Raw genomic sequence first — 23535 nt, 5'->3', positions numbered from 1 at the left:
AACAGCGACGTTATAATCTTTTCTCGGAAAAAGTCGTACTGGTGGATGGTAGGTCTGTATTCATTTTGTGCTTTTAATTTGATGTAGTTCCCGTCTTAGTTTTACACAATACACAATAAATAAGATAAAATACATATCTACAATGTGCGACCCCACCACTCCCCAGATGTTCCCACAAGTCTCGTTGCAATAAAGGGGAAGCTCCACAATTTACGTGGAAAAACCACCAAACTCAACAGTACTATTTGTACTATTTTTGTGCTGATTTTCATGGACTTTCCCTCACAGTTCTCACTTTGGACGGATCTGAAGGGAAATCCCAGACTTAGAAAGTAATTGGTGGTACGTGATAAATTATTTAATATATCAAGTGTTAGCTTGTGGGAGGAAAAACACCCCAATTTCTGAGTTGGCTGCTATCATTACCACGTTCTGCACAGCAGCTGATGTGGCTAAAACATATTGAAGTGAATAAATGTCTGTAATACAAGTTAAAGTATTAAAAGGAGATTTGAACAACTTTAAATGATTTTTCTTGGCCATATGTAAATACGGCACACCGCTCCATCAGGACATCATCAAGTGGCTTATTGACAGGTAGCGTTAGCAATGTGGCTAAGAGGTGGAGGGCTAACTAGTACACCTTTAGGCCTAAAAGGGAACAAACAGACATTTAAAACGCTTAACCATTACAAACATTTGACAAATATTAGCAAACAAGAAGAACGTCAGGGTAATATCTCTTACCTAGTCGTCGTGAGCAGCGCATACGCTTTGACAAAGTCCAGAAAAGGAACTAACAGTGTAGCATTGGGGTTTGACACAGAAGCGGAAGTAGCTAGCAGCGGGGATGGAATGGATGAATGACTGGCATGTAGATAGCCAATCACATGCGAGGGTGGGTGTACTCACTGGCCAATAGTAATGCAAGTCGGCGGTTTAGAAGACTGGAACTGGGTGTGGGTGGGGAGAGACACTGAAATATGGTGTAATGTGCATGTCAGAGTGCGGAGAAGACCTTCTTAAAGGGATAGAAATTATTTAAAACACCTAGGCCCGTATTTACAAAGTTCCTCAGAGTCCTCTCATAAAGCTCCTAATTTAGCCTAAAAATCCCTAGCAAGGAATCTTAGCTTAAAGCCTGTTTTATGCTTCCCGCTTTCGCGAGGTCCGTACGGCTCCGTGTGGACAAATGACGTCATTTTCGCACCCACTCGGCCTCGAGCGACCCTTTTCATGCGGAAAATTCCCGCTCCGCGCACCTCCCAATTTTTCTAACTACTCGAACGGAGACACGCGGAAAACAATGGCAGACGAGCAGGAGCTGTTGACTACAGAAATACCGGCATTTATATGAGACAGCCGGCCATGACGGACAGTAATTTAAGCATAAAGAAACACTGAAACAAGTTTTTGATTGATTGATTGAAACATTTATTCCATTCAAGAAAGAAAACAAACAATATTAAAACACGATAACATAAAACCAAACACTCTTCAAACTAGAATGAAAGGGAGCAGAAGGAAGACAAGTCATAAGTTGTGTTTTAAGTCAAGTTGTTTGGTTTTTATTTTATTTTGCCGTGTTCAGCCTGTCTTTTGTAAGCACATTCTCCTGCCGGGGTACAAGTCGCTGTAGTTGGAAGAATGACGAGCTGCGAGTGCAGCACTCCTATTCAAAGGACGAGTGGACCACATTCTATTCCTTTTCTGCCGCAGCAGCAAATAACTACAACACAGTTCCTCTTCTTCACGCGTAAGTGTCGCCATTTTGGAAGTCCAGTAAACAATGGCAAATTTCTTCCTCTCTAGTATAGTACCGAGGTAGAGGCGTGTTTTCGATACCACTGCCCCCTGCAGTTTGCTAGCAGACGCACGCAAACTGCACGGAGTCTAAAGTCACATACGGTCTCTACAGCGGATTTCCGCATGGTGGCATGATACCCGATACAGTTAAACTGCACATTTTGGAGTGACTTTTTATTGTGGCCAACATAAGGCACACCTATGTAATGATCATGCTGTCTAATCAGAATCTTGCTGTGTCACATCTGTGGGGTGGATGAATTATGAATGCTCACTAACAGATTTAGACAGATTTGTGAACCATATCTGAAAGAGATAGAACAAGCTTTACATATTTTAGTTCAGCTCATGAAACATGGGAGCGAAAACAACAGTGTTGCGTTTATTATATGAGCCATGAGGCACCGGAGATGACACCAATGTTTCCAAACAATTATACCATACAGTAGGGATGCTCCGACCAGAGTTTTATGCTGCCGATTACTGCCGATGCTGATACCGATACCGATCACATGGATCAATTATACATTTTTCAATTTATTTAGGATGAGGGCTATTGGCCATGGTTGCTGTATAAAGGGGAAAAGTCAGAACAAATCCAAGTGCCCAAAAAATATAGGTAATTACTAATAAAATAGTGATTAATTAATGGGCAATGTGATTTTTTCATGAGAGACAGAATTCCTGGCTGCATCCCTGGTACTGGCTATATGATGTGAAAAAAGTAACCATAAAGTCACCTTAATTTAGACGAATATTTTACTTACTTTTTCAAGACAACATACATATATCACTCATGAAATTTACAGAGGATGAGTCGCCTTCTTTTAGGAGACTTTGGATGCGAGAGTACATTGGTAGAGCTCTAGCAGGGCATAAGTGAATGAGCACTCGTCTTCCACAGCTGAGAAAGACTGGTGATCTCATCCGATGAATTAAATTATTTTTCCTGTTATTTGCTTTGCATTCTGACTGTCTCGCACATTCGGGCGAGTGTCCACATGGCTGCGTAAGCTGCCGTTTGACTGACGATCACACCGTGAGCCTCGAAAACTCACCATACTGCGTCAAGTGTTTGTTCTTCAAATGCCGTATTAAATTACTGCTTTTGAACATGCTACCCTCACAACATAGTTTTCGTGGCATGTGTTGGCAGTTAAGTTCCACACAGCAGATATGACTGTTTTTGTTTTGGCACACCTGCGAACTGTGAAGGAAAGTGGGAGGAGGACGCTGCCCAAGACGTTAGTTAGGGCAAGACACTACACTCTACTGAGGGATCGCTGCAGGTTGCAATAGTACTTGCCATAGCTGATCAGCTTTGTAAGACTCTTTTTCAGACGTGTAAATTAATGTTATGGAAAATCCATTCGGAAGTAGGAATTATACAAAGACAATGGAAGAGAAAAATGTACTCAGCTGCTTCTTTTTGGTGCTGATGCAGCTCATCTTCATCACCATCACATACTGAAGGTTTTCCAATTACTTAGACTGCAGATAACCTGCACGGACAGCAGATTTCCATTGTGCCCTTTTTATCCTCTCAACAAAACATATTGAAAATTAAGTGGTCTATTCTTCTGTAACGTGCCACTGAAATACAGTATGTTTACAGTTAGGACAAATCTGGTCACAAAATGTGCTATAAATCTATCTATCTACCTATCTATTTTAATATATACATTTATATTGGTTTTGGAGTTTTTTCAGGAGTTTAAATGTGAATACAACATAATTATAGATTATGAATTAACAATTATGTACAGGACACCGTCACAGTCTTTCAGCAATGTCACATAATCGTCTCCAGGTGGCAACAGAGAGCTGCAGAAAGGCAATTCCTCACTTTTCGATTCTATTTATTCAATTGAAATGCAATTACTGGGAAAAATGTATATTATCATTTTAGTATACTTTATCTTTATGGCTCAAGCCATTGTTAATTATCATTGTGAGTATGCAAGAGTCAAGTATCCGTTGAATGTGTATTTCAGTTACTTTACTAAATGCCATGAGATAACAGTGAAATAATTGAATTAGGCAAATGAGAATAATTCTGTTCTATAACTCAGGAGGAGCTTACTTTAGATTACTTATTTTTACCTTTAAAAAGGTCGATGTTTTTCTTTCTCTTTTATACATTCTTTAAATATGTTTTAACTTTTTTCATGTATTATACATTATTACTTCTATCTCTAAATGAAATTAAAATGTGTAATATTATTATTTTCTTCTGTATTTCTTTCCAAAATTTCTAATATAAACAGAAATTATTCTTACTCTCATCTTGAAACAAACTAATATCTCCACAAAAATGTGTTTCTATTTAGAGTTGGATTGGCGTGATTTGTTGAGATCAATTAATTTGTTAAGATTATATTTTCTTTTCTATTTACTTTTAAAAGTGTTAATAGTATTACACATTATGTGTAATAGTTTTGTACAATACAAAAATACACACCACACATTTCTGCAAATATTTAATTATACCTTTTTATAGGACAACACTAAAGAAATGACAGTAGCCAGTGTACAGCTTGGATAACAGTGTAAATATGCTGTCCCCTCAAAATAACTCGACACAGCCATTAATGTCTGAACAGCAGGCAACAAAAGTTATTACACCCTCAATTAAAATGTGGAAATTGTGTCCAAAGTGTTTATAATTACTATGGATACCATTATTTTCCTACAGTGCCTTAACTCTCTTGGGCATGGGAGTTCACCAGAACTTCACAGGCTGCCTCTGGCATCATGCAGCTGGTGAATGTAAGACACGCTGCATTCCTCTATGGTCTGTTTGAGGAAGCCAAACAGATGCTCAATAGGGTTTAGGTACATCACCTTTACCCTCAGCTTCTTTATCAAGGCAGTGGTCATCTTGGAGGTGTATTTGGAGTCCTTATTATGTTGGAAAACTAAGCCCTTCGATTCAGCTTCGGTATGTCACAGAGGTGTGACCAAGTCACTGCTTTGCAAGTCTCAAGTAAGTTCATCCATCCATCCATTTTCTATACCACTTGTCGTCACTAGTGTCAGGGATATGCTTGAGCATATCCAGCTGTCTTTGGGCGAGAGGTGGGTTCCGCACTTAGATGTTCCAAGCAGATTTATTTGTGGGGCCAACATCCTAATCCACCATGTAGCAAACATCTCTTCTTGTCCGCATGTTAGTTATGTTGGTTACTTCACTGGCCTGAGCTTTTCAACAAGCATGAAGCAAATTATATGGTTGGAACTTTTTTATTTAAGATGTGATTGAATCTAAAATTCACTTAATTTAGGAACACCTTAATTAAGCTGAATTGTTTAGGCATGATTTGCATGTAAATTCAGTATTATGTAGATGTATAAACTATACACTGCGTCCACAATTATTAGGCAATTTGTATTATTTGATTATTAGTTTTATTATTTAACAGTAACAGTGCTCTTGGTCAATCCAAAATGTTAATAAACCTCACACTTGAATATTTAAGGAAAAGAAAGTCAGGTTTTGGCTTTTGTTGAGAATATCTCTGTGTGTATAATTATTAGGCAACTAGGCAACTCAAAGAAAAACAAAAATATTCCCATCTAACTACTTTATTTTATAATATTTTTTAAGTCATAATGATAAAAAACAACACAAACTTTACAAAAACTGTAAAAATTTCTGACATTTCCAAAAATAAATCAGTGACCAACATAGCCACCCTTCTTTTCAATAACACGGAAACGCCTATAACATAGGATACAAGTGCAAATGGTTAGGTTTTACGTGTCGTAAACAATCACACAAACAGTCAATTTGGTATTTACGAGCGGAAAAACACCAATGGAGCAGGAGAGCCATTGTCATGATAACCCAAGCCAAATGGAGATATCAAAGACCTTCCTTCTTTTCTCCCTGAGGGGGGTAGGAACAGTCTTAGGATGATTCCAAGCTGAAAGTTGGGGGACATTTTCCAGAGAAACCATAAGGAGCTGGGGATGTCTCCCCTTTCAGCATGGCCACTTGAAATTGTATCTTTTTGCTTAAAATCTAAGATGGTGAATCTGGAATTAACAGCTACCTGGTGAGGTTTTTCGAGACAATCGAAAGATTCAACACCCCACCTCTTCAACCTCTACAGCAATGCTGACAGCACTCATTTTCCAAACAAAACCTCTGGATATGACACTGAACATTCACACTAAACTTCCTGGGTGGACCATGGTGAGGCTTGTTCTGATTGGAAGCTGTCCTGTATGTTCTTGGCCAACGTGCTTCAGTTGACTTTCAGGGTGCTGGAAATCTTCTTATAGCCTAGAACATTTTATGTACAGCAACAATTCTTTTGTTCACATCCTCAGAGAGTTCTTTGCCATGAAGTGCCATGTTGAACTTCATGGCACTTCATGTTCAACTGTGAGTGCAATAAAATCTAATTTAACAAACCTGCTCCCCATTCAAAGGTAAAACCTTGTAATTACTATTATACTACTAAAATATGGTTAATTGGGCACAATTTATACAGTTTAACATGGGGTGTACTCACTCACATTTACAGTTATCCAAGCTGTACACTGACTACTCTACACTGTGTCACAGTGTTGTTTATTTAGTGTTGGCCCATGATAAAATGAAATATTATGATAAATGATAAATAAAAATATTTGCAGAAATATGAGGGGTGTATGCACTTTTGTGACATACTGTATGTTGCATGGTAAGCATTACCCTTGAATCAATGGAAAAAATGGGGCAAAGTATTTAATTAAATTTTTATAACTTTATTTGACTAACTATATTGCATCCCTCGTATTTTGTTTTAGAATTTTTTTTGTTGATGTTTGTGACTAGCTGCTAAAAGGTAAATGTGTGTTTCTCCCTATCTCTCTCTCTCTCACTACGCCGGGCTCATCCTGTTATGTGGGCGGGGAGAGAAGGCGACTTCTCCGCCTACCACTTCTCACACACAACCCCTCTTGGAGGCAGAAGCCGGCGAATGATATTCGCTGCGGTTTTGAGAGGAAAAATACATCTTTTTTTATCAACCCCCAAATAATTTTCCATATCACTATCCACAGTGAAGAGGTACTTTGTTTTATCCGTTGCTCGGCTTTGCATTCCCATTCATTGCAGCAGTGAAGGAGCTATTTTATGGTGAATGGGTGAAGATCTCTTTCTCCTTTTGTCTGCTCTTCAACTTGTTTCTCCCCTTAAAACAACAGGAGGTTTCAATTCTGTTTTTCCGGGTTAGACCCACACGGAATGAATGACAAAGTCAAAGGAGGTTGATGTCCACAACTCCCCGGCTCACCTCCTCTTCGCCTCGCCCAAGGAACGGAGGCTTCACCTCCGGCAGAAGATGGAAAGCGGAGGCGGAAGGGAGAGCTCGGACAGCGGGCTGGCGCAGCACGCGGTGGCCGAGCAACAGCACCCCCGATCGGACAACACGGAGCTGCCTGCAATACTGTTAGCTCAGGGGGGAAAGAAGAAAATAAATCGTGCTCCGTCACCGGCCAGACCGAAGGATGGACCAGGGTGGTCCCTCACGAAGGTCCGAGGTGGCATTGGAGCCTCCAGCCTGAGTGTGAAGCCGGGTGCCATCCACTTGGGGAGCCGTGTATCCAGACGGAGCCCCACCGGAACCTTGAGTGGAAAAGACGGTAAAGCCGATAAAAGTGGTGGGAAATCAACAGGAAAGTCTTCACTCTCCACCACGGCTAAAAGTACCGCGACCAAGATGGCTAAAACTATCAGCGGAGTACGGAGGAGGGTGTCGGACGCCAGCATTGGATCGGATGACCTGTCCAAAGACTCTGGTTGCGCCCCCGGGAAGCTTTCCCCCACCGACAGCAGCTCAGAACTGTCAGATTGTCCCTCCGAAGAGCACAAACTCTCCACGGACGCCCCAAGCAGTGACACCGAGTCGAGGAGCAGCCGAGGCGGCGAATGGAACGGAACCAACCAAAAACAATCCTCAGCTAAAAGCTCCACGGAGAGGGCCGACAAGGACCGACCTCCTATGGGTGTCGAAGCCGGCGATGAGAGCACATACCCTGTAGAGGAACGCTCGGTCACCTCGGTGGACAGCCGGATGCCAGCTAGCACATCTTTGGCCTTCTCTGACCTCACCGAGGAGTTTGTGGACAGCATGCATGAGGAGTTTGTGAGGGAGATAGAAGAGCTCAGATCTGAAAATGACTACCTCAAAGTAAGTCAAGGCTATTTTACTCCTATTTCTTATTAAGACTAACCCAATGTTGCACACTTCTAATGACATACAGCATACTAATTAGAGTCATTTCCATTATCATTGAGTTTGACCCACACTGGGGCGCCCCCAGAGATATTAGATGTCATTTAAACCCATAACATCATCCATTTAACATTATGGCCTGTCTGTTTTAAGGGAACCCTAAAGGCACTTTGGCTTTCTATCTTCAGGAATCTCCTTAATATAGTTTGTTGCCTCTGACACACTTCTTCTGTTTGGATGCCAAGGCTAATAACTGCAAGGACACTGATGTTATGAGTACTAGTAGCACATCACTAAAATCATGCAGATAACAAGCTGCTGTGCATGCCTCAATTCGTCAGCACTGGTTTCATTGGCTGTGCGTCGGTAAAAGAAATGACACATTTATTGTGAAATGAACTCATGATAACAGTAGTGATATGACATTATTAATCAATAGTAGTGTTATATTAAGCTTCTAGAGATCAACAATGACACATACGAAACAGCAGTGGTCTTATTATCTCAAATGCTCATAGTAGAGACACTTCTCACACTACCCTGTGTGTCTGCAGGTTTGAAAAATGCAATACATATGGAACCACCAACCTTGAGAGCGATTGATTACTGAAGGGGGTCGAATACATTAGCATGTCTTTATAAGCTCTGCTAGACAGCCAATAATTGTCAGAAATGGATTGCAGAGGGTGACTGACTGACTGAACTACTGAGGTTTTGTGTGTTTGAAAATGTGCCATATTGAAGTATTTTGCACCAATTTTCATTAAGTGTCAGTGGTCCCACAATTCAAACAACAGTAACTTGTTGGTATCATATAGAAGGAATATGTGTTTGTTTACTATAAGCCTATGGCTCTGATTATATGAGAGCTAAAAACCCCCGTGGGAGTCCTGGTACTGAAAAGGCGGCTGTTGTTGCAGCTGTGGGAAACACCTGCTCGGTACAACTGAACATCAAAACCGCATGGTATCTATGGGCTCTTTCTGTAGAACCAGTGGGCATACATTGCAAGCAGATTCATGACTTATGATTGTCTATAAATACAGTGGATTCATTGAGATTCAACATGCAGATATGTTGACTCTCCAGCTAATGCCTAACCCTAACCATACACTTTAATTTCACTAAATTCAGCTCTTTTGAGGCTACCCATCTTGAATCCCAACCCTAAATTTGGAAAAGATTTCTCTCAAGACATGATTGAATGAGACAAAAATGTGTGCTTTATTTCCCCTCAGTGTAACAGAGCAGATGTTTCTAGACTAACTGTGAACAGGAGACAGTGATGCTCCCTGCAGTCTAGTACTTGATTGGTTCATGTTCTTCTCCTGACTTGCTCACATGACAGAGAAAATGTCTTCCCTGTTGTTCTTCCTAGTTGGCTGCGTGTCTAAAGCGGGTCAGTAGAGCATTTCTCTCTCTCAACACATTAACTTGTGATTCCCCAGCTCCGTGACCTCACATCCTCTCTCTCTCTGAGGTTGTGTTTTCTCGCAGTCTCTACTGGTCTACATGTGTTTCATGCTCTGTTTTTCTCACCTTTTTCCTTTTTCATTACCTTTTTATCCTTCATATTTTCCCAATTTCCTGTCTTTTTGGTTCTCTATTTCCTGTTTACTCCTTTAAACCCCCTACCCCTAATGCATTACAAACGTGTTGCACTGTAGTCAGTATGGCGCCACTTGATGAACAATAGAATAGGTGCGGGGGAAATAATTGATTCTTAGATGCATCGCGATGCGGACATAGATGATTATTAATCGATTCATAAATGTCAATAATCGATGATGACGATACAAAAAAAACAGACAAAAAGATGGAAAGCGGAAGTGCCGTCTGGGCAGTTTATGGTGGTGTACCAAAGTGTAAGACGCTACCAGCATGGCTGAGTGTAAACTCCCACCGGCACCTGCTGGATTTAAAGCAGGCGTCTGAAAGCATTTTAGCCAGACAATATGCAAGCTTTGTCATACAAGCTTAAAATATTTTGAGAACACGACAAATATGAGAAACCACATAGCACGTTTCCACCCGAACCAGGAGGACTAACAGCCACCTGAAGTTGCTGCCAACCAGAGAACCATCGAGCAGGTGATAACTAATTTTTCACCTAACTTGTAAAAGGCGAAGCGAATGACAAAGTCAGTCGCAACTTTTATTGCGAAGGATTTGTGGCCGTATTCGGTTTTTGAGAAGCAGGGCTTCGTGCTTTGTTGCACACTTTGGAACCCAGATACAATGTCCCATCGCAACGTTATTTCACTGACACTGCAATTGTGAATAAGGACAGCCTAGTTTTTTTTGGTTATTCATAATATACTGACGTCTGCAAGCATTAATCTTGTGTGAGAGCCGCTGGTACAGAAATCTATGTTTTGTATGAAAGCTGTTTTTGACTTTGTTATACAGGAAACATATTATTTTGTCAGAGATTCTGCTCAGGATTTTAGTTTGAATTCAAAAGTCTATTATTTATTTGTGAATAATAACAGATTTTTGATGTTGGTCAGAATATGCTGAAGTTTGTTAATTTTATACATGCTGCTACTGGCATATTTTACTTTTCCTGCTGGTTCTGTGCAATGGCAACTATGTTGATGTAACTTTCCAATTATTAAAAGATAATGGAATAAGAAAATTCATCTGTTTCATGTTTATTTTAATTGTGGATCATTACAAATATGCTTTGTTTTAGTAGTACACAGTGAGTAAAAAGAAATGATATATAGAAAAAATTATGCATAAAAAAATTGACAAACTATTGATCACAAAAAAAGATGCAGTGAGATGCATCGATAAGCGATTTATCATCACATCGCAGGCCTCTGAATTGTAATCGCACCGAATTGTGAGGTGGCCAGAGATTCCCACCCCTACAATAGAACCCGCAACCCCTTCAATAGTTACTTCCTACTGAAGGGTTGAATTTTCATCAACTTGGGCTTCAGGCAATAATTGGGGAGAGGTTGTCATTTCCAAAATGCATATTGTCATATTTTAATGTAAATATGATACTCATTTGCTGCACAGTGGTTGAGTGGTTAGCATGTTGGCCACACGGGAGATCGGGAAGACCTGGGTTTGAATCTCCGCTTGGGCATCTCTGTGTGGAGTTTGCATGTTATCCCCGTGCGTGCATGGGTTTTCTCTGGGTACTCTGGTTTCCTCCCACATTCCAAAAACATGCATGTTAGATTAATTGGGGACTCAAAATTGTCCATAGGTATGAATGTGAGTGTGAATGGTTGTTTGTCTATATGTGCCCTGCGATTGGCTGGCAACCAGTCCAGGGTGTACCCCACCTCTTGCCCGAAGTCAGCTGGGAAAGGCATAGTCCCACAACCCTAATGAGGATAAGCGGCCTAGAAAATTGATGGATGGATGATACTCAAATGATACTTTATTTGTGATGACTAGTCTTCTCTCATCCTCATTGTCCATACTTAGTGCAGTGCAGACACACCCTGCCCACAGCTGTTCTCTCTTGACAACTTATTATACACGAACACACACATTCCACCCTGTTTGTTGTTGCTATGGTTGGATTTCCGCTGACCCACATACTCCAGTGTAGTAAATGATGACAGCACTGTTGCTCTGCAGCCTGCTCTTTTTGGCTGCTTACACACTCTGGGAATCACTGTGTACAAGTTTAATACCATCCCACAAAGACCTGCGACCCTGTGGGTGTTGCAGTCATGCACGCAATTTAAAGCAGCCTGGTGTGATTTATATATATATATATATATATATATATATATAGTATATGTTCCATTGAAATGTATTTATTCATATTATGTACAATACTCTTGTATCATGCTATCAGTTTGTCCAGTGGAGGAATCTCAGTTGCTTAGCTCTTAATTGCTGCTACAAAGATTCAATTTCCCTGCAGGGACTATTTGGAGTGTTCACATGGAGAATCCAATAATCTGTTTCTGATCTATAACCTATAGTATACGCCTTCCTGGAAAGTGACAGAAGAATCAGTACATTATCTTACTATTATTCTGTGCATTGTTTTGACTATTTGTGGCATGTTCCCTGAATTCGATAACCAGGAGACAATATAGAATTGAACGTATTTGAATGGAAGTGTTTGGTTGTGGACGATGGGTTTCCATAAGGTTTACAATATGTGACCATACAATGATTCTTTACTGTTTCCAGGATGAGATGGAGGAGTTGAGATCGGAGATGCTGGAGATGAGAGATATGTACATGGAGGAAGATGTCTACCAACTGCAGGAACTACGGCAACAGTTGGAGCAGGTCAGTGACCAAATGAGTGCTCACACCCTCATGGAAGGGCCTTTTCTTTGCCACATGCTTGGAAACTTATGGATGAGTCAGACAGTTTTGCTCAATTTTTGTCACACTGTGTGAATTTGTGTCTGTGCAAGTGCGTGTGAGACCCACATCATAAACGTCACTTTGTAGATGTCATATAACATCCTTCAGCTAATGTTCAGTAATGTTACATTGATGAAACATGACATTAGATTACATTGCCTTCACACTGCATGGAATCAGCCATAGCGTGTTCTCCTCCCATTTTGTGTGGATATGGTAAGCTTTTTGGCTTCTTACTTTGTCCTTCTTCCATATTTGGAACTCTTTCTTAAGTTTAGAATAAATACATTGGAGGTAGGGGTGTAAAGATTCATTTGAATAATGATTCGATTCGTATTGCGAATTGTGGTTGCCGATACGGTTCACGGACGATATTGGTTCATTTAGAACGAGACCATCCAAAACGATTCAGTAACTTTAAATAAATTAAGTAACTGTTTAGCCAAAAATTCAACCAGTGTGACTGTGAAACAAATAACTGGACACTGGACAGTGCAGGGTAAAGTTCCTAGATTCACGTTTTTTGTCAAGGAATCGGGTATAAATTATTAATAATGCTGACATACTTAAGAATAAATGATCAATGAGTACAAAAAAATGTGTTAAAAATGCAATACTAAATCAGGATGAACAGAGGGTGGTACAGCTTGCCATGGTTATGTACTTTAAGTAGTGTAATCCAAACCTGCACTTTGCACCCAAAGGTGAGGGACATTATGCAAATTCATCAGCAAATGAATGTGGTATGCTATCTTCAATATGGTGTCTGTGCCTATGGCAGCAGGGGCTTATTTTGTGCTGATAATGCTGATCAGAGCAGCCATTTGAAAGAACGGTGTAGCAACTAGCAAGAATGGCAGAAGTTTTGCAGTGCACATGTGTTTTTTGACCTTGACACGCCGCACTAGATGATGACATCACTAAGCGTCACTGCTACTGGACCGTAAACTAGTGTCTAGAGGCGTACTAAAGGTCCTTACTTTGCATATTGTCCCCATAAATGTCACTTAAAAGGTGTTTCAAGTAAGCACAGATGAGAAAAATATGAATACTGAAGGAAGTGAATCAACCGACCAAAAGAAGAAGAAGCGAATCAACTGTATTTCACAGGTCCACTACAACTCCCATGACCAGCACATACCCAGAAGACGATGAGGTCACAGACAGGTAGACTGAATCGAGTGATGTTTAATGTCTTATCATTAAAAGTATATATAAAGCATATAAAGCCTGACGTGCTGAAATCCAGTGCTTTATTTCATAGTATCGATTCAATCGATTGATTACCTTTTAAACGATGTTAGATTGATATATGTCATCCGGAATGGAAACTTGCTGAACACAGATAGATGTAGTTGGATTATAGTAACATAAATCGATGCATCGATGTAGTGGATGAATCGTTACACCCCTAATTGGAGGCTAACTAATTAGCTCGGCAGCATATTGTGTTTAAAGCGGCAGCGGTCTTTTGTGTCTCTGCAGTGATCCTGTAGCCTGCACCTTACGGTTTGGCAATGTCTACGGGGCTTTAATAATGGTAAACATTTTATTCAGAAAGTCATAAACAGGTTTTCTCTGCTCTTACTTCGAAAATATATAATTTATTAATATTTAATCCTACTTTGCGGAAATTCACTTAGCGTGGTCGGGTCTGGACCGTATCAATAATGTTTAAATGCTAACTGGACGTAATATGTGAATTGTGCGTATAACAAAGACTATGTATAGCTGTTTTGACTGACATACTACTCAGGTTAAGGTTATAATCTTGGTTTGATTTCCACTTTTAGTAGTGCAGGATCTTTCTCACACATATCATATCCGCCATCAGGTAAGCGACATACAGTCATACTATAACACTTCCTTCATCTGCTTCTGATTGGCAGGCGAACAAGACCTGCCGCATCCTTCAGTACCGGCTGAGGAAGGCAGAGCGTCGCTCTCTTCGAGTGGCCCAAACAGGGCAAGTGGATGGAGAACTGATCCGAACGCTGGAGCAAGATGTCAAAGTAAGTGTTAAGCTTTGTTACATCTGATGGAGTCAGTATTATATGTTTATGTGATTATACTGTATATGCACTCTTGTTGGCAAAAGTAAAATTTCCTCATATATTCTTTTTCATAGTTCACATCAAATATATGTTAGCACACAATACGACCCATTTTTTTCCAGTCTCAAGGCTGTGGTGAGGTCATGCTTCAAAACATCTTTTTGAACTTTACCACTGTTTCATTGTTAGGCTGCTGAAAGAGACACTCTCAACCATATGCTCAAGTGTCCTCAATGACACATGCATGTACAACCTTAAACCGTTGCATTTGTACATGCACAAAATAATCCAATGCACATTTTTTTTTGCTAACATTCATACAAGTTATCAAAGTAACTTAATGAATCATCGCTAACATTAAAATTAGTACAATTAAATATGTCTGCTTCTTCCGATACCTTCTCGGACATGCAGGTGTATAACTGTTAACATGTTCACATGTACTAAACCATTACCTAAGACCATGATGTAAAAGTGTGTGTGTGTGCTTGTGCGTGTGTGAGTGTCAGTGTGCCAAATTGACCCCATAATGTGAACAGACTAGACCCTATCACACTCCCAAAGTCCCCCTGACTTTTTCCATGTGATGGAGGAGGACACAAAGACAGCTTTATATCCTAAGAGATAGTGTGTGTGTGTGTGTGTGCGTGTGTGTGCGTGTGTATGATGATGTCATGCTCCCGCCGCTTGCCTTTTCTGTCTGTGGCTCAGCTGCTGTCTCACCATCTGGTCGTCCTGGAAGAAGGACTGATGGAAAGCGGAAGGGAAAAGGATGAGTGTACATCCTGTATGCGTGTGTGTGTGTGTGTGTGTGTGAGAGAGAGAGAGAGAGAGAGAGATAGAGAGAGAGAGAGAGAGAGAGAGAGAGAGAGAGAGAGAGAGAGAGAGAGAGGGATAATAAAAAGGGGATTGGTGACTGTTTGAAAATTCAAATCAGCCAATCAGAATGTGGAAGGAGAATAGAGGGAGGAAAAAAAGACTGAAGAAGCAAACAAGGACAGGGAATAATTCAAGAGGGATTATGTGACTTTAATGGAGTTGATTTCAATGGAGATCTGACTTGAATTTTAATGTGAAAGCTTTCAATGGCAGAGTATGAGAGAAGGGTAGTTAATTTATATCATGTCCACATGATTTACATGTGGACACGTTCATACCCTTGTGATGCATTTTGGCTTTTAAGGCATTTAGGGCTATTGTTTATGTTGACTTATGTTGTGAGAATTGAGGTCTGCTGCTGCCTCGTTCTTGGTTTTTTATCTCCCTTGTAAGACATGTATTATTGTTTTGTTAACTTTATTTTGAAGTGTGACAGTCACAACTAATTTTATATCAAAGTCAGTCCACATGTGTTATTCCTCTTTTGCTTTTTTGCCATTCTAGATATTTTTTTCCAGGGAATTACTTTCTTCTTGATTTCTCGATTTAGGTTCGGTTAGGGCTTAACAGCATGTGAAAGTGTTTCCATATAAATACATATAAATAGTTGTTTTTTTTTGTTTTTCCATTTCCTGTTCATGTGGACATAGCCTTAGATGAGTAACAGCAGCCGTTGACCACAGTAGCGAAGACACAACGTTGGTGAAAAATGACACGTGTGGGAGACACGAGCTGACATCTCTGTGTGTCCCTCAACAACACATGACTGATTGTGTCGCCTTGCCACCAGGGCCAGACACTGGCATGAGGTCAAGTTACACCACATTGTGTTGTGTGTGTGTGTGTCTGTGTGCTTGTTTCTGTATTGTGTGTGTGGGATTCTAGTGGTAGTGTTGTCATGTCTCTAATAAAAATACAGACAGACACTCCTTCCTCTCATCACTGACTCAGTGGAAACTTATACTGCCAACACTAAATGAAACTGCCATAAAAAGGTCTAGCAGGGTCTAATTTGTTTGTATTTGAATCAAATTTGCCATAGTAAAAAATGAAAATAGAAATCATCTGATCCAGGGTCAAAATGTCTTCATAGAGGAAATTAAAAGTAACATTTTAATGCTTCTTAACGGTCCTATAAAGTGTGAAAATATTGTTTTACACTTTGTCACAGTACAAGATTTTTGTAGAATAATTTACAAAATTCTTGTGGTATTGTGTTACAACCCTTTACAATGCATACAAGATAAGCACTGTGTCTTTTTCTCTGTATAAATACAAAACAACTTGACAATGCCGTCTTACTGTTGGAAGGTAGTGTGCAGCCACTCAACATGACCTTGACTTCTTGAGTTTAACAAAACTGAGCTAATCTGCTTTACCAAATTGGCTTAACTGCTGCTTATTCTTTAAGGCGCGGATTTGATAGCACACGCAAAAACACACACACAATAGACACACACTCCTTTCTTCCAACTTAGTGTTCAGTGTGACAATGTTCATGCAATAAGCAGATTGTGCATTTGTCAGGTGATTGATTTGATTAAAAACAACGACTACAGTATTTTTAAGTTGCATCACATGCAGCAGTTTGTCTTTTCTTATATTGTTGCTTGCATGTGACTCAGGCACAGACTGAAAACACAATATTTTTGTCTTCACATAATTTCCTGTCCCACTCACATATACAGTGTGTGTATTTTGAAAGTACAGTCAAACCTTGTTTTTTATGCTTTGGTTTTTGCCAAAAATGTTCCCAAAATTTTGCCTGGGTTCTCGTACACTGTATCGGTTATTGTACAATTTTGCGCGTAACCAACTGTTGTATTTTACCCTTTGGCCAGTTGAAGCTTGTTTTTATTTTGAATATGCATACAAATTACATTGGTTTGGTTTGGTTTGGTTGAAATTTATTTGAACATGCATGCAGGTTACAATGGAATACATCTCATAAATTATAAACATAAACATAACATAACATAAACATAAACATGTCCAAAAGGAGTAGGAAGAAGCAAAGCTTATTTAATCCTACCCCTCATCTATTCCACATCTTGTACAGTACATATTATTCACTTCCTGCATTCCATGGAATATTATTCCATATAATAATCAGTGTAACAATAAATAAATAATAAAAATAACAATCAAGACAGAGCAATAAGTACAATAATCAAGACTCTTCTGCTTTATATTTAGCAAACATCAACTGCTTGTATTGTTTTATGAATTTGCCCATCTCTGTACATTTTTTGAGTTCCTCACATTAGAGTTAGGGGTGTAACGAATATATGTATTCTTATTCAGATGGAATCGGTATGCAGCTGTACCGAACCAAAAGCTCCATTTCGATTTCCCACACGTTACACATTTCAAGTGTGGTACAGAATGTGTACATTTGCTGTTGTGATCCACATCCACAATCCCTGGTAGTATGACCAAAAGTGGACTATATTTGTATTTTTTATTTGACAATTTTATTTATTGGAGAATTACCTGCCCGCAGATTGCAATTGCATGCATCATTTTAAAAACGATTTAACACAAAAATTAAGCAGTTTTACGTTTTGAATTCTGTTCCCTTACTGTACAGAAAATCAACCGAACCATGGCCCCAATACCGATGTACGCCATAGCCCTAATACCGATGTACGTATCAAATCGTGAGGATGCCGTAGTGTTACACCTCTAATTGAAATACATCTCACGTTTACAGTTACAGTACACAATTCAACATGGTATGGCCCTGACATCTTATTTCATCCTACATGAATGATTTGTGTTAATGAGTTATGCCTTGGGTTGCACGGTGGTCTAGTGGTTAGCATGTTGGCCAACACAGTACCAGTCTGGAGATCGGGAAGACCTGGTTTCGATTCTCCCTTGGGCATTTCCATGTGGAATTTGCATGTTCTCCCAGGTGTGCGTGGGTTTTCTCCGGGTACTCCGGTTTCCTCCCACATTCCAAAAACATGCATGTTAGGTTAAATGGAGACTCTAAATTGTCCATAGGTATGAATGTGAGTGTGAATGGTTCTTTGTCTATATGCGATTGGCTGGCGACCAGTCCAGGGTGTACCCCGCCTGTCGCCCGAAGTCAGCTGGGATAGGCTCCAGCAACCCCGCGACCCTAAAGAGGAGAAGCGGTATATTTAAGCCTTGTTTATACTTGAACACATTTTGTCCCCGCAGTGGTAGGCCAATGACGTGCCAAAGAGTAAATTGTTGATAAACAGGTGTGAAGTATGTGTAAACTGTGCGGGCTGCGTACCAGAGTGCAAAGAAAATGTTGAAATGTTCAAAATTTGTGGCACGCGTAATTTCCGTGAAGTAGTCGTGGACGCAACGTGGATGCACCGCGAACGCACCGTAATGTATGCCTAAACAATGTGGGAGGGCGTATCAAAGCGTGTGTCATTCACCTGAGTGGGTTAACTTTTCCTCCACCTCTTGGAGCAAGTCGGGGGGAATTCTCAAGTAATTTCTGTCGCCTCATGGATCTTGATAATAATGACCGAGCAATGTCTTCTATGGAGAACTTGCCCTGCTGTTCATTTGGGATACAGAAGATGAGGACTTTGATGGATTTGTGGATGAGGATTGATCAAAAATAACGTGAGTACATTGTTAAATACTTCAAAAAAGTACAACCGAACTCCTTATGCCTTATGGTCATGAAAATACGGTACCTTTTCTTGCCACGGCAATGTGGGACAGTGCAGAGGCAAAATACATGCGAGTGTAAACACCGCTTTAGTCTTTAGTCATTTACATTGACTTTCATTTTCTATTAATGACAAGGCTTAAGCTCTGCTACTGCCTCGTTTTTGTTGCAGCGTACGCTGATAATTGCACAAAGCGCTGCTCCTTTCACATTTATTAACAGTTCAGTGTCTGTCTCTGCTCTAAGCTAATCGTAAACTGTGACTCTGAATATTCCTAGACTTATAGGATCACAGTCCCAGTTTTGTCTACTTAACGCTCATTTACACTTTTTCAATCTCTCCTACGTCATGTATTTGATTAAAAATGACTTTTCTCTAAGGCCTTCCGATGTTATCACAGCTGTGCAGCTCATCTACACAGACACACCTTTATCCTGTGATACCCATCACACAGTCGCTTTGGAAGCCTTACTTACCCTTTAGGGAACTGAGAGTCAGTCAAATCTCCAAACATGCCCTCACATCGAGGTCTAATATCATACTGGTCCTCACATACACCTTGCAGAAGCACAGAAATAGATTCATCTGGCCCTGGCTCAGGTTTCATGTAATATTATTACTTTTTTACTGTGTGGGTGTGTACAAGCTCATTAATTCACCCTGTTGCATGCAAACATTGCCAGAAATACGGCTTCCACATGACTGGCAGACCGCACATCCCTCCAACAACAGGAAGTGTGTTAAGCGTCTGTGCCACACTGACGTGTTTATTGAAATCTGTACTATAGGATTATTTAACCAAATTTGGCCCATAAATGACATCAGGCTAGCCCATGAGTTCACTTCAAAACTTGGGAACGTTTTTGCATCAGGTTCCTAGAAATACCAGAAAGCTCCGGTCATATAGACAATCTTTGACTAGCGGTTTTGCAGTAGGTCCTTCCAAATAGAAGAGTGATCATGATATACAGAAGATCTTTGCAGGTTTTTTTTTTTTTGCAGTAAGCCCTTAAAAACAGGACAATGCTCCTAGCTCTGCTGTCACATATGGACTCTATATGACAGGAGGAATGTGCTGTTTTTAAGGATCAACGGCAAAAACGGTTGTGTTTTTGCAGTGTTTTGCAGTAGATCCTTGAAAACAGCAGAGCACTCCTGTCGTATGAAAAATCTTCGATTTGAGTTTTGCAGTAGGTCCTTCAAAACAGCTGAGCATTCCTGTCATATACTGTAGAGGACCTTTGGCTAGTATTTTTGCAGTAGATCCCCCAAAACAGGAGAGCACTCCTGTCGCATACAGGATCTTTGATTAGAGTTTTTGCCATAGGTGCTTTAAAACAGAAGATATCTCTGTCACAGAGAAGGTCTTTTGACTAGTGTTTTTGCAGAAGGTCCTTGAAAACAGATGAGCACTCCTGTCATTTCCAGGATCTTTGAGTACCATTTTTAAAGTAGGTCCTCAAAACAGCTGTTGCATATAGATGATCTTTAACTAGCATTTTTGTGGTAGATCATTATCACATTATCATCATCACTCATATACAGTACGTACAGGCAGTACAAGTGTTTTTTCAGTAAGTCCTTCAAAACAGCAGATTGCTCCTGTCATGTAAAAATGATCTTTGACTGGCATTTTTTGCAGTCGATCATTAAAAACAGTGCAGAAATCCTGTCATATAGACCAGTGGTTCTCAACTGGTGGTTCGGGACTCAAAAGTGGGTCGCGTAGCCTTTTTTAGTGCGTCCCGGGTATTTGCCTGGGGAAAAAAAATAAAAATAATGTCATGACCCAATGTCTGTGAATGCACCTCATATTCATGTCTGGACTATTTGTTTACTACTTCACCACAAAGTGCATGCCATGTTTCTGGAAGAGGAAAGCCATTGGGTGGCGACTTAATGTACTGTCCGTCCAACACACCTGTAAATATCTGCTGGAGAAGAGAGTGCCATAAAGAGACAGCGTCTCAGTGCTGCATCTCACGTTGTGTTGGAAACGGTCCCTTTTAAAATGTAATATATGTCAGAAGTTTGAGTTGAAAAACTCCCGCAATTTGGGTCACCACTTTTTATTGAGGGATGATGGTGGGTCGTGCAGCCAAACCAGTTGAGAACCACTGATATAGAGCATCTTTGGCTGGTGATGAAATAGTGCCTCTATTTTTATTTATGACGTTATTGCTTTATTCAGGACTGTCAGCCATTCTAGTCCTAGCATTGAGTTGAAGTTCCATACAAAGAGAAGTCCGGCCCTCAGTCCTTAATATTCTGAAAATGTGGCCCCCTGAGCAACTTAGCTGAACAGGCCTGCTATACTATACTGCTTTATCATACTCTATCATTTGTTAAACCAGTTCTCAAAATAGCAGTGAATCTTTTGCTAAGACTTCTCTAGTATTGGGTATGCTTTTGGGTTGTAGCATAACAAGCAAATGGACAGCAAGCAAAGGATTGTGAGACTTCATCATGTCCTTCTCCATCTTGGTCCAAAGATAGATGGATCAGAGCCTGTCCCGGAACAGCTGTCAGGGCAGTTTCTCACTCTCTCTTTCACACATAATGGTTTTATATATAGACAGGCAGCAGCTTAGTCATGATGTAACATCCTTTCAACGGGTGTTGAGAGGCCTTCGTGTTGGACGCATGTCAAAAAGGTCAACTGCTGTCAACGTTGAACATAAACACCAGGCCTGATCATGAAATACTCTCCCGATATACCCTCAGTCATAACACATACGTAATATTCTCTCATTTACTTTTCAGGGCTTTTATCTTTGACCATTGTGGAAATAACAATTTAGTTTGCCCAACATGAATTCTAATTTGGATGCATCGTGATGATAACTTTCCAATACATATTTTATATTTAATACAGAGAAGCACCTTGATTAAAAAATTAACTATATAATTAAAACTATAGTAACGATAATAAAATATAATAAGCATAAAACCTCCCAGGATCACAATACATTTCAGCATGCTAGTTAACCTTAGTTCTAATTTTAGAATAATTTTTGTCCAGTTTTTGTTGAGTTAGCCATTTTGTGCTGAGAAGCCTAGACAGACGAGCTATGTCAAAATAGGCAAGACAAGGCAAGTTTATAGGGCACCATTCGTACACAAGGTCATTCAAAGAGCTTTACAGAAAAGAAGGGTAAAATGACTTCATAAAATCATTCTAAAATCATGACATAAAATTCCATAAATCATTCCATCAAATAAAAAATGAAGAGTGACGATAAAATAGTTGAATAGAAGTGTTTTCAGCTTGGATTTGAACATTGCCAAAGGATTGTTGCACATCTTCTGGAAGGCTGTCCCAGATTTTGGCAGCATAAAACTGAAACACAGCATCACCGTGTTTAGTCCTGATTCTGGGCACCCACAGGAGATCGCTCCCTGAGCTTCTCCGAGCCCGAGATGGTTTATGTGGCTCTAACATGTCAGAGATGTAGTTTGGCACAATACCCTGAAAAGACTTTTGAAAAGACTATTGTATACAAGCAGAGCTGTTTTAAAGTCTATTCTCTGAGCAACAGGAAGCCAGTGCAGAGACCTGAGTACTGGACTAATATGGTCAAATTTCCTGGTTCTAGTCAGGACTTGAGCAGCTGCATTCTGGATGTACCGCAGCTGTTTCACAGCTGGTTTAGAGAAGGCTGTTACAGTAGTCCAGCCTGCTGGAGACAAAAGCAAAGATTAGCCTCTCTAAATCTGACTTAGACACTATTCCCTTGATTTTGGCAATGTTTTTTAGCTGGTAAAATGCTGTGGCTTCCTAAGCATCCTAGCATTGCTTTTTGTTGTGGTTTGAGCTCCACAAAAACACAATGATGCAACATGTGGCTCATGCTGGAAACTAAAACAAACAAAAAAAAAAGATAGACATTAAAAGACAAAACAAGGGAAAATATGATCACTGTTTGTGTGGTTTCTAAGCGATCATTATGTCACATGGACTGTTAATGTTTCGTCATCTGAAGGGACGAGCCCTACAATTAGCACACCTCTTTTGGTCATAGTTTAGGTCAGGGGTCACCAACGTGCTGCCCGCGGGCACCAGGTAGCCCCCCACGACCACATGAGGTGCCCGCAAGCCTGCTTTTCATTCAGGTTTTCAGTTAATAATAGTTAACAGTCAATAGTCAGTTAACACTAGAAAGAAAAGTATTCTGAAACATACATTGTGAGTTGTGGATACCAGCATTTTGTGAATGTTTTGGTAAAACAAGCATATTTGATCTGTTTGTGTTGAAATAAGGTATGAAAATCATTTCTACAAAAATTGAGTAGCTCATGGCCATTTTCATTTTGTAAAAGTAGCTCTCTCAAGAAAAAACGTTGGTGACCCCTGGTTTAGGTCACAGCAGTAAATGTTTATTTTGATCAGTTCTCCACTCAATTAAAACTTTCAAACAATTTTCCCCGCTGCCACATTGTTTTCAGCCACACTTTACAACGTCCTGTCTCTTTGCAACCTCTAACAGCCAAAAAATAATAATCCAAATTCTAGCGACATACACTTAGTTCTAAGCATGTAAGATCCCCCTGATA

General features: G+C 40.1%; 2 protein-coding genes across 9 annotated transcripts in view; one reads left to right on the top strand and one right to left on the bottom strand.

Moving 5' to 3' along the window:
- Positions 1-849, bottom strand: part of LOC129187327 (oxysterol-binding protein-related protein 2-like) — a 28156-nt gene extending 27307 nt beyond the window's left edge. The window contains exon 1 of one of the 2 annotated variants that reach the window (XM_054786443.1): positions 748-849. The gene's annotated coding sequence lies outside the window, so the exon portion shown is untranslated. The remainder of the gene's footprint in view (positions 1-747) is intronic. The other variant, XM_054786456.1, reaches the window with a different exon arrangement.
- Positions 850-6731: 5882 nt separating this feature from the next.
- Positions 6732-23535, top strand: part of soga1 (suppressor of glucose, autophagy associated 1) — a 111111-nt gene continuing 94307 nt past the window's right edge. For 6 of the 7 annotated variants that reach the window (XM_054784234.1, XM_054783357.1, XM_054781666.1 and 3 more), the window contains exons 1-3: positions 6733-7988; positions 12204-12305; positions 14276-14398. In XM_054784234.1, coding sequence (XP_054640209.1) covers positions 7047-7988; positions 12204-12305; positions 14276-14398 — 1167 coding nt within the window. In that variant the 5' untranslated portion in view covers positions 6733-7046. Of the gene's footprint in view, positions 7989-12203; positions 12306-14275; positions 14399-23535 lie in introns of all 7 variants that reach the window. The other variant, XM_054785912.1, reaches the window with a different exon arrangement.

The sequence above is a fragment of the Dunckerocampus dactyliophorus genome, chromosome 1, assembly GCF_027744805.1.
Source record: "Dunckerocampus dactyliophorus isolate RoL2022-P2 chromosome 1, RoL_Ddac_1.1, whole genome shotgun sequence".
Classification (NCBI taxonomy): Eukaryota; Metazoa; Chordata; class Actinopteri; order Syngnathiformes; family Syngnathidae; genus Dunckerocampus; species Dunckerocampus dactyliophorus.
The sequence above is the reverse complement of the archived record's forward strand: the minus strand, read 5'-3'. Positions and strand labels throughout refer to the sequence as shown.